The sequence below is a fragment of the Sinocyclocheilus anshuiensis genome, unplaced genomic scaffold, assembly GCF_001515605.1.
Source record: "Sinocyclocheilus anshuiensis isolate Anshui unplaced genomic scaffold, SAMN03320099.WGS_v1.1 scaffold2039, whole genome shotgun sequence".
Classification (NCBI taxonomy): Eukaryota; Metazoa; Chordata; class Actinopteri; order Cypriniformes; family Cyprinidae; genus Sinocyclocheilus; species Sinocyclocheilus anshuiensis.
The window spans coordinates 163,494-176,103 of NW_015550822.1; the positions used below are offsets into that span (position 1 = coordinate 163,494).

The window sequence follows — 12,610 nt, forward strand, 5'->3', positions numbered from 1 at the left end:
CATGGTGGAGCACTACTACCGCAATGTGCATGCTGTTGTATTTGTATACGACGTCACAAAAATGGCCTCATTCCAGAACCTAAAGACCTGGATTCAGGAGTGTAACGGGCACGGGGTGTCATCCTCGGTGCCTCGTGTTCTGGTGGGTAACAAATGCGACCTAGTTGACCAGATCCAGGTCCCTTCCAACACTGCCCTCAAGTTTGCAGATGCCCATAACATGCTACTGTTTGAAACATCAGCCAAAGATCCCAAGGAGAGCCAGAACGTGGACTCCATCTTCATGTGCCTGGCATGTCGTCTAAAAGCCCAAAAATCCCTGATCTACAGAGATGTGGAGAGAGAAGAAGGCAGAGTGAGGCTGACACATCAGCCCGACCCTAAGAGTAACTGCCCTTGTTGAGGACCCTAAACTGTGAAATTATTAACATTGATAATTCACAATGCAAGAATGTGCCTGCAACTAATTTTAGTTACTTTATGACAGCTGCTCCATTAACTCTCTTTGTGTGTGTGTGTGTGTGTGTGTGTGTGTGTGTGTGTTATTATCTTTCATGTTCTTTTCTTCAGTTACACCATCACTAAAAAGGCAAATCCCACAAAACCTGTCAAGAACATGTTCAAGTTGTGTGTCATCTCAAAATCAAAAGAAAGAAATGTGAAATTACATTTTGCTAAAAAAACAACAAAAAAAAAACACTTATGCCTTTTAAGACTGTTTTTGCATTGTGACATTATTTTTATGACAATTAAGCACACTTTCCCTATTACCGTAATGCAAAAATATTAATATATTATGTACTTCCTTTAATTTATGCTGATTTAAATAAAAAATGTATTACAGTAATGAGACTCTAATAACAATCATCAGTTTTAAAAGCATACAAAATCATCCATTAAAAGTAAAACATCCAAAACATTATTTTGAGATTTCTCGTGAGGAAACGTGTTGAATTTCCATGAAAAATAATGTCAAAGTGCAAAAAATGTTGATAGCCTTATAATATGTTTCATTTTATTCATCAAAAAATAATGCAACCTGGACATGTTTACACAAGATTTCATCCATGTGTAACAGATATATTTTCAATCCCTCATGCTTAATTCAGGGCACATTTTACCACTTAAGCAATCTTTAAAGGTCTGAAGAAACGTGGCATTTGTTGGATTTACAGTCATTTGTTTCCGTCACTTGTTTGGATTCATCCATCAGCATACAATCAATCCAAATATTACTTAGTGGAATATGGCATAACATCTCCAACATAATTGGCTGATGGTCTTAATGTTTTAGCCGTCAGGAACTGCACATATTGTAGAATCTAAACCTTACAGTTTTACATGAGTCACAATGATCATTTAAAATGTTTGTATTGCCTCAAAACATTAATTTGCCACCATTGCAAGTTATTTCTCATAGCCTTGTGGTTACTCACTGCTAAAATATTTTTTTATATTTCTCCCTCACGAACTGCATGGATACATTTGAAACCTGTTCAAATTATGAAACTATATTCTGATGATTAGCATTAAATAGTGACCCAAATGTTAATGGAATCTGATAACACTCATAATTCACCACATACTCATTTCCATGCACCTTGGGAAAGAGTGAAACCGTGTGGGAAGTTTTATGTAGCATCACAGTATTTCACCAGCTTAAGGTGGTTCTTCCAAATGCATAAACACTTATGTACAAAAGCAAGGTTCAAACAGGCCAGTGATTGTTACATTTTTATTCAAAAGACCCAGAAAATAATGATTTTAACTTGACAAAGATATCAGTATGAGTGTTTCTGTGGAAGGGGTTGCTGATAATGTGAAAATGTTGATTATGGATTGTGCGAGTGCAATTTGGTGCCCCTGTGATTGTGATTGTTTTTGTGTAACCTCTATCTTCTGCTTATTCAGTACTTTTGTTTCTACAGGAGAAGTTGCAGTTTTCTGTGTGGTTTCAAATGCTTTCAGATTCGTAAGAGAATTTTCTGGTTTCAACCGTGTTAGCCTTATATCTGCTGAAGAGATTGAAGCCTTATGATTTGTCTTGTTTTGTGCCCTTGTATGCTGTGTGACATGTTACAGTATGTATGTTTGATTTTGAGCACCAAATTAAATCTCAGATATCCTGAAGCACTGAATATTTTAATAGCCGAGAAATGCTTTAAAACATTAACTGTTATTGGAGTTCATGTTTTAGAGAAAAACACGCATAGGTGTTTTTCCAATGCTGTTAATTAACATATCATGCTGAAAAGAGTTCTAAACTAACCATGATGCATTTGTAAAATCCTATTCAGCAGAAATTATTCATTGATTAATTAAGGACAGTATCAACCATGCTAATAGACAAAGAGCATGCAACAATAACCCTGCTGCCATAAATAAATATAGAAATTTGCAAAGAATAAAGAGGAGTTAAACAGATTTTTTCGAATGTGGAAGGCCTAATTTTTCACTGTACTAAATATAAACCAGTGCAAAAAGAAATAATAAATCTTATGTAGAGTGCTTATGTAATCAGTTTTATGTTCAAATAAATACAGGCTGTAGAATATTAGACTGGTACTCACATTCGCAGGCCATACATTTAAAAGTAAAATTATACTTTATTCAAAAGTGCCATACTCTGATGAAAATTACAAAACATTTAGTATTTATTGCATTTCAGAGGCAATGTTTAAGGTATTTGCATATCTATTGAATAATGTGTTCCAGAAATATTTAAATGTCATATTTTAAAGTTAAACACATAATAATTACATTTGCTGCCTCTAACTGTTAAGTCTTAATATCGAGTACAATATGCTGAAAAATCACAAAAAAACAACAACAACATAATTAACAGATAAATGAATATAGCCTACTCATTCTCTTAAAGGGATAGTTCACCCAAAAATGAAAATTACCCCATGATTTACTCACCCTCAAGCCATCGTAGGTGTATATGACACTCTTCTTTCAGACGAATACAATCGGAGTTATATTAAAAAAACATCTTGGCTCTTCCATGCTTTATAATGGGAGTGGATGGTAGCCCAAAATTTGAAGTCCAAAAAATTGAACCAATCCATTATAAAAGTCCACACGGCTCCGGAGGGTTAAGAAAGGCCTTCTGAAGCAAAGCGATGCGTTTGTGTAAGAAAAATATCCATATTTACAACTTTATAAACCTTAAAGTCCGCATGAAATCAAAATTGACTTTATTTACTTTACTAGCGCACATTGCTAGTCTTGATGTAAACAATTAATCCTTGGAAGTTAATCCGCTGAAAAAAATTGTTTGTCTTCCTAATCTTTAATCAAAATCTGAACATTTACTTCCGCTCTGGAATGGCATTCCTTTTCTGATGGGCAGAATATCCTTAAACACATAGTTAGATTGCTATGAGTGAGAGACAGAGAGGAGGATCGCAAACATAAAACCATGCCCTCTATTCAATATTTAGTTTCAGCTGGAAATACGTCACTACACTGAAATAAAGTCGGCAGCAACTTCCAGTTCACGCAGACTTTCATCTCTAGCTTCTGCTAACTGCCGTACGCGCGTTCACGAGAGAGTGGTGTCCAGCGGATGACGTAGGCGTAGCGTAAACTCCGGTGAGAATATGCTAGTCTCGCGAGAACCTAGTTTTGATTACAACAAAGGAAAACCAGTGTCCTCTTGGCTTATATTGAAATCCTCCAACATTTTTCTTTACAAATCCTCGTTTTGTACTACTAATTTGTGACCGGTGTTTTGTTTTGCTCTCTCTTCTGCGCTTCAACTTTCGTCACCGCATTTGCCTACGTCCTACGTCATCCGCTGGACGCCACTCTCTCGTGAATGTGCGTACGACAGTTAGCGGAAGCTATAGAGATTAAGGTTTATAAAGTTGTAAATATGGATATTTTTCTTACAAAAATGCATCGCTTCGCTTCAGAAGACCTTTATTAACCCCCCGGAGCCGTGTGGATTTCTTTTATAATGGATTGGTTCAATTTTTTGGACTTCAAATTTTGGGCTACCATCCACTCCCATTATAAAGCTTAGAAGAGCCAAGATGTTTTTTAATATAACTCCGATTGTATTCGTCTGAAAGAAGAATGTCATATACACCTAGGATGGCTTGAGGGTGAGTAAACCATGGGGTAATTTTAATTTTTGGGTAAACTATCCCTTTAAGATCCTTAGCTGAGGCCAAGATGGGCTATAAAAATCACAGTTTTTTCCACAATATGTAATTCATGTGCAGTGTAAAATGTTGTTGTAACTACTGCCTCTTTAAAAATATATTATAAATACTTTCATTCATCTTTTAGTTGCAATATGTGTTTGTACTAAACGTCCATTCCTACCCTGTCATGTACGTTGATGAACACGTGGGGCGCTGGAGCCAAAAACCTGAAATGTGTTGCAGACACACGTGACCAGTAGATGTCGCTGTTTTCCACGCTCTCCATCATGACTCAGCGTGGGAGACATTTATTTTGAAACATATTTGGTCACTTTACCCTGTTTCACTTGGTTCGTGTTTTAGTTTGGCGGCGGCGGTGGTAACGGCAGCGGGAGCAGGGCTGTGAGTGCGGTTCTGTCGCCGTGGACGGTGCCGGAGATGGCGGAGTACAGTCAGACGGGTATATTAACGGCCCTGCTGCTGTTTACTGCGCTAACCGTGAGGGATATTTATGTGGGCCGCAGCAGCATGACTCAACAGGACAGCGCTGGACCCGATACACACACACAGAGACAGAACAAACACACTTTCTACACGGGTCCGGTTCTCAAATTCCAGTTCTGGTGAGAAACTCCACAGACCTTGATGTTATTCAGTGTTTTTACTGTCTGTTTAAAGCCCAAAGGGGATGCTAAGCTAATACGGCTAACGTAGCATGCCTGAATGTGTGAAAAATATTACGTATTAAAATATTTAAGTTGATAAATATGCACTAAAATAACTATATACTGTATAATACATTTATTTTCATTATAAATGGAATGAATTTAAATAAATTGGACCATTTTTGTAATGAGATTAATGTCAAAAACCGCCCCAATTTACCGCAATGGACCTTGTTAATGTATTCATAAGACGTCTTTTTTTAAAAACATTACATTTTTTTATTTATGTACGTACGTAAATAACATCATTGCTGCGAAAACTGCTCAGGTTATCTTGCATTCATGTGTCTGATTGAAACGTGTTGAATTGAGCAGATTATTATAAATCTGCGTAAAGCTCCTGTGAGATTAACGTTACATTGCCCTGTAAGAACACAACATATCCAAAGACAATAGGAAAGAACGATTTATTCAACTTTGACTGAATATTTTACATTTTTCTTTTCTGAATTAATAAATGTAGAGGTGTGATTTAATGTTATCTAAGTGAGAGTAAACATATAATATATAATCACAGGCCAGTGACTCGTAACTTAGTTCAAGCAATTGTATATACATTTTTCTATTTTCACATCATCTCTATGACCCTTACAATTAAACAGGCTGTTATTTCTACTGTACCTTTAAGACTTCTGTATGTAAATGACGTCTTTTGTGATTGATTAACCTTATTTACCAATTTAATTGACTTATTTGCTCATTCTACCTGTTGAAGAAGCTGAATTGGGGCTTAAATTTAAATGTAGCCATTAATATGTTAAAGTCTTCTTCCATAATGTGACATCTGAGTGTAATGGATTATTAGAAAATAAAAATTATAAGGTTGGACTTGGTTTTATACATCGGTTGTTCATCGGATGATGAATTTGACCTTGCAGGGGTGGGTTTAAGAGGTCTAAATGATTTGAGAAGTCCTGTACACGTCAACAGAGAGAAGTCTGTCCATTTCAACAGACATTTGACATTATGAGTTAACACTCGTAAGGTCAAAAAATAATTAAACAATTTCATGGATATTATATGCTTTTAGAAAATAGGATGAGCTTTCATTTCATACCGACTTGTGTTTGTGGATGTCATAACAATTACCATTTCTAAAAATTATTTATCACCATTAAGTGTGTGTTTGTTTGTTTTTTAGTATATCCTGAGGGTACAGTAAGGTGTTCCAGGAGTACTCCCGGTCCATCAGCCAGCTGTACCCGGACATCCGAATCGAGGGAGAGAATTACCCTCCCAAACCCATCAACAAGTGAGTGTGTTTTTCCAGATGTTGTGGAATCAGCCCTCTGTTAGATGGTGGTGTAGTCCTAACTTTAACTTGTCATGTGTCTTCGTCTACAGATACATTGGAAATTTCATCTCCTACTTCAAACTGCTTGCCATCGCCTTGATTGTGACTGGACAAAATCCTTTCCAAATGTTTGGTATGAACACTCCAAGAATATGGTCCTGGGGACAGGAGAATAAGGTAATGTTGTTGAAGTGCTTGGACTTTAACCTGATTTTATAGCCGAGTTTAGGCTGAAGATAAACTTACACTGTGACTGTGTCATAGTTGAACTGACGCAAATCCTGTTTTGAGGAATGAGTAGCATTTCAGAGCCATAACTGCGTCATTGAGTGTGAAGGGCATGCCCGGAATTGCTGGAATCTGTATGATGACGTAGCGATTGTAAACACGTGTTAAAGACGTAAAATCAAAATGGACTTTATTTACAATTTTAAGGAGACCCTGGTAGTGATGGAACTGAATTAGTATCAGATTTTAACTTTTTTTTTTTTTTTGCTTATTGTAGAGCATATATACTAGGGGTGTAACGGTACACAGACATGATGGTTCGGTACGTACCTCGGTTTTGACGTCACAGTTTGGTATGGTTTTGTTAAAGCAGAGGGAAAAAACTAAACTAAACTAAATAGCTTTTTATAGGCTACATTAAACAGTGGTTTACTGAGCAAATTGCTCTTTCTTTAAATAAATGTAATTATAATTAAAATATTCTTAGGGATAAAAATCTACCTCAGCTTCTGCTTTAAACTAGGGAGCCCTTTTACATTACTGTAAGGTTACTAGTAACAACAGAGCCCAAACTTAAATTAAATTACTATTAATTTTTTAAATATAATCAACACTCAGCTTAAGAAATTGTATGCAAACATGTAAATTGCACATAATGCAGTTTTTAAATTAACTTCAAAATGATAAAATTTCTATTTGTTGTTTAAGTGTAATCATTTACATTAGTCATTTGTCATAACTTGTCTCATAACAGATTTATTTATTAAACGTACATACAAGTAAATTATGAGTATAGATTCTAATATTTTGCGAATTTCCTTCTCTAGACTTCATTTCTCTTGTAAACTAACAAACTGTAGACACTGATGACTTGCCTGAGGTAAATGAAATGCTATGTGACATTTTGTTTACAAGCTGTTTTTTGTTTACAAGCTGTTTTATTGATGTCTTTCCGCGGTTGAAACTGATTAAGCGAATACGTGAGGCATGAAATGTTTATTTCACGTTAAAACTAGCAGTGAAGAGGAAGGGATGATCGTGCTCAGTGCTGCCCTTTAAACTGAGGTGTTTGTATAGCGATCTGTCGCGTCACATCAAAGAGCGTCAAAATGGCGTTTATTGTTTGAATTTCCTGGACAAATTGAATGATTTGTTCGGGACATATGCATATCGAACCGAAAGACGAATATGTGTGCCGTTAAAGCAGCACTATGTAACTTTTGGCGCTCTAGCGGTTAATAAACAGAACTGCACACATCCCGCGGAAGAACATTCCAACCAGAGCTACTTCTCTAAGTTTATGTCTCTGGCGATTCACGCAGGTATGTGTTACTCTGCAGCGGTGACGACCCGACCAGGCTACAATAGTCCAAATATAAGTACTTATTGTAAGTGTACCGTAGTGGTTCGGAATAAGACAAAAACGCGGTTTGGAAGATGAATTCATGATGTACTCGCTCATTATATACATTTTGCAAATTTTGAACACAGAAAAAGTTACATAGTGCAGCTTTAAAAAAAAAAAAAAACTGCATTTTGCCTGCATATTGTTTTTAATAACATGGAAGAAAGTTTCTCACATTTGATGGGTCTGTTTTGCAGATTTTCTCCTGCCTCATGGCATTCTTCATTAGTAACATGTTGGAGACCCATTTCCTCTCGACAGGAGCTTTTGAGGTTTCATTGAATGGTAATGTCATTTGGATGACCACTACACTTAGGAAAAAATTCTTGAAACTATGTGAAGAATATATGTATATCAAAGAAGCATCACTGTTCCTTTCTGTTTTAGATGTACCAATTTGGTCCAAGTTGCAATCAGGATATGTGCCCAACATTCAGGAGCTCTTCCAGATCTTGGATAACCACCTTAAGATGAATCAGGTTGACAAGATGAACTTTCCCTCACCGTAGTGCTGTTGTTTTTGCCAAGAGACAGGTGAGTGGTAAAACCTGTACAATGACATCAGCATGTACAAACATAGCAGGTGTTTAACAATAACTGTTGTTGTTTTCAGTACAGGTTTGTCCCTAGGCTTAGAGGCTATTTGCAAGTATTAGCTCTGTTGCTAAAATAGTATTTCAGTATGGAATTTACACTACTGTTCAAAAGTTTGGGGTCGGTAAGATTTTGAATGTTTTTTAAAAGAAGTCTATTAGGCTAAACTGCATTAAGTTTATTAAAATTGCAGTAAAATTGTGAAATAAACAAATAAAGAGTTTCTCACTGTTTGCACATAATAACCACTCTCCTACACGGTTTCTTAATTTGTTTTTAACAGCAGAATTAATATTTATCCATTTATGGATAAATACACATATAAACCGCTGTGCCATGCTGCTCATGTTTATCACGCAGTAAAAATGCCCCTCCCCGCGCCCAAAACGGGTTGCCTGTGGATGAGAATCCAAAACAAGGACTGGTGGGAGGTTGTCCTGCTCCACTTCACAGTTGCCGAGTAAAAGGAGAGTTTTATAATGACAGGACACGCATTTATACAGCACTTTATTCAAAAGGAAGAACCGCTCATTCCGCGCGTCATATGTCGTTACACTGTTTCTCCGTCATTGCACATGCGCAGTGCTTTCAGTTTCGGGGTTCAATCCGATCGAGTGTTTACATGCACTCTCAATCGTATTAGAAAAGGCATAAACCACCCCCTTCAATCCGATCGAAATTTCATTCTGATTGAGTTCAATCGGATCGATTAAGGTGTTTACATGAAGGCTTTTCAGTCCTATTGAGCCGTCAATCCGATTACATACGGATTATTTGGTTGCATGTAAATGTAGCCGGTGTGAATTCATTCCGTGAAAGACTGGTTCAATTCAGAAACTCATTGCAGAGTCTCGGAAAGAATTAGTTTGCACGTTATTTGTATTGAACAGTTCCTATTTTGTTTATGTGCATTTTTCAAATTAAAGCTACATTTTCCCAGGGCTTGAAAACAAACTAAAAAAATTAAATCGGTTCACTCCGAGCAGAATCGATATTTTAACATTTCTGTTCCTGCGTTCCTCATGTATTATCGTTCCGAAACTGGTTAATACCGGTTAATAATGTTGTTTTTTTTACTTTTTCTTTGCCTATAATAATAATAATAATAATAAAGTACAGCGTTTTCTTTACTCGAAAAGGAAAAAAAAAACAAAAACAGAAAATCTGGTATCTTAACCTGCTGTGCTTAATCATAGCCAATACAGCTTCGTCTTTTCTAGATTTTGGTCAAATGTATCTTACTAAACAGAAGAAAAATCTGTTAATGCTTTAAAGACATTAAAGTATTTTTTCAAGATATTTAAAAATGTTTGCTGCATTGTTAACACTACTTGTATAAAATTGCGTTTTGAGAGAAAAAAAAAACATAGGCTAAGTCGCGTAGGCTGTAGACCAATTACCGGTTTGTAAACATTCAGGATGCGCGCGCATCATGGTTGCAGAAAACCCGGGAGAGATAGCCTTTACAGCTAGAGAATTTCACGGATACGGTACAACATAGTTAGGTTTAAAAAGATTATAAATTATATTGATTAGATGTCTCATCATTCTCTCTTTTCCCCTCGGCTCTTCTGGCTTTTTTCCTCAAGATTTGACAAACTCACTATTTTTGTTAAGTCGAGTTATAAAGTCCGAATTAGGAGATATAAACTTGCATTTGCGAGAAAAAAAAGTCAGAATTAGTTTTCATCCATAGTATGTCCATTTAAACATCTGCGTTTAGCTTCAAATGACGACAGTATTCTATAAAAATTATTTGCATTCCGATCTTGACATCAAAAGGCACAAAAATATTTTTTTCTTTTATTCCATGGATTTTACCCATTTACCTCCACTTGTTCCCAGTGTTTTTCTGCAACCACTATGCGCGCGCAGCTGCAAGTGACGTAACTGTGACGTCTACTCCAAATTGGTCTATAGGCTCACGTCTGCATTTTATGATTACATTCAGAAATAATGTAGGCTAAAATGCCGGTAAAGCAAAATGTTTACAAACATTATAAACACAGCTAAAGTTGTCTTCTCTCCACAACAAATCCTCTAAAGTTAAGTCGATTTAAAGCATTTAGGCTAAATAAATGTCAAGCCAAAAACAAATTAATTCATAGGCGGAGTTTGACTTTTATGCGTGGGGGGGCACCCACTGGCAGACGAGCCAGGAGTACTTTATAATATGTTCTACATTTCATATATTACATATTCTACATTAAAATACATTTAGAATTAACAATGACTGCTGTATAAAGAGTAAAAAAAAAAAAAAAAACATAACTAATGCAGAAAAGTCGCCTCTTTTTCCGAATTGCGTAGATGATATCTATCTTTCACTATCACTTCTGATACATTTTCAGTCAAATCGTTCTCTATGTGCAGTAGAGAAAGATCTGAGAATCTGTCCTGTGCCACTGAAGATCGGAGCCAGTTTCTTATTCTCCTCAGAACTGAGAATCCAACGGGCAGCGCAGTGTGAGTGCAGGCTGCAGTAGTCTGAAAAAGTTTGGATATTTGTCCTTCCGTACTCTTTAAATTTCACATCATTACGCCACACTCAAGGCCATCGCTTCAATCGCCTGTCCAATTCAGCCAGCAGTGATCAGTCCACCACATTTTTACAATAGTATCTAGCGGTTTTATTTGAAAAAGAGACGAATTTCCATTATTCAGTTAACTTGCTAAAGCGGGAGAATAACGAAAAGAGAGTTCTCTCATCTATTGCGACAACTTGACAGTCATGAGTTGCGACTCGCGAGGATATAGTGCTTAAATATAATTGAAAATAATTTAGCCCAAAACGTATTTATTCTACCCACTAAAATAACAAGATAATGCAAATAAAATGAGAAAATATGAATTCTTTAATTCTTATATTTTATTCATAGCTCAGACAAAATCATGATTGGCTCTCATCTGTAATCCAAATATTTCCATATTCGCGACGTATGTGGATGCTAAAATATTATTTATTATGAAATAGGCTTCATACTTCACTCGCATCGAACATCATCCTTCGCATATCAGTGAGGCGCTGGTCACGCTGAATGCAACAGATTGTACAAGGGAGCAGTGTTAATTATGTTTCTTTAACTGTATTTTATTTTGATAATCAACAGGCTGCAATATCGCAAAAATATGTTGTCTGTGTGCGCGTGAGGCGCCGGCGCGATAGCCATACCAATGCTGGTATACAGATAGAAGCAAGACATTCAAAACTGTCAAACTTTTGCAAAATAAAGAAAACTACTTTCTGCTGTCTCGTTTTCCTTTCCATGAACTTTAGATCATGTCACAATAAACCGAAACAGCGCATTTTTTCTTTCGTTTAGTTAATCTGTCAATGATTTAAGTGAAATATATTTCGTGTATAAGCCTATATATTCCTTTTTATGTAAGCCTACAGTTTTATTCTGTTTTCCCCATTCACAGAAGCGCTGCAGGTGCGTGTGATCTGTTGAGTCCATCTTACACTATCCTCGGATAAACTCTTAACGCCGGTGCATTGCCATTGCGACTTACCTTTGATGAGTTCACAGCTGAGCGGGCATTTCACTCGCTGGATGCATCAGCCTCACGTACTACTTGAATTCCTGATTGGTTGACAGCAAATTTCAAATATTAAATGGAACGATAAAATTACGTTATTAACCGGTTAATGGCCATTTCAAGTTTTCGATTCTGTTTGGAACTATAAAATTTGATTTAGTTTCTGGTTCTGTTCCTGGCAAAATTTAGTTGGTTTCTGTTTTCCGTTTCGTTTTCGTTCCTTGAACCGGTTCAGAGCCCTGCATTTTCCTGCCATTGTTTTGCTGCAAAATTACATTCACAGCTCAAATGTTTTATTTTGCCATGGCCTTGGCCATGGAGATTCAGCAGTGGCAGCCATAGAAAAGAGATGCAGGAAGTACTGCCTAGATTTTTGCACAAACATATTTCTTTCTAAGGGGGGGGGGAAATCAAATTGTAGAGTATTGTGTTTCCAATGTATGTACTTCAGTAAAACCTATTTACAATTTGCGTTTGGCACTACCGCTGTGTCGAACAACATGCATAATTCAACACAACAGCAGCATTGAGTGTGGTAATGTCCTCTGCAGGTCTCCGGAGCTGTTTGTCTGGTCAGCGGGACTGTGGACTGTGGCATAATGAAGGCCTGCGCTGCAAACAGCACGCTGTTAGCACAGGCTCGATGCTCGGCCACCACACACACTCTTTC

At 36.7% G+C, this 12,610-nt stretch overlaps 1 protein-coding gene and 1 pseudogene across 1 annotated transcript; both read left to right on the top strand.

Annotated features, from left to right (window-relative positions):
* LOC107661064 (ras-related protein Rab-33A-like) overlaps positions 1–647 on the top strand; it is a 2,119-nt pseudogene extending 1,472 nt beyond the window's left edge.
* A 3,787-nt stretch (positions 648–4,434) lies between these two features.
* On the top strand, positions 4,435–12,604 carry selenot2 (selenoprotein T, 2). Its single transcript, XM_016450490.1, has 6 exons — positions 4,435–4,777; positions 6,021–6,131; positions 6,224–6,350; positions 8,004–8,091; positions 8,194–8,340; positions 12,492–12,604. Exons 1-5 carry the CDS (start codon positions 4,593–4,595, stop codon positions 8,313–8,315), a joined length of 633 nt encoding a protein of 210 aa, XP_016305976.1. The 5' UTR covers positions 4,435–4,592; the 3' UTR covers positions 8,316–8,340; positions 12,492–12,604.
* The last annotated feature ends 6 nt before the right edge of the window (positions 12,605–12,610 follow it).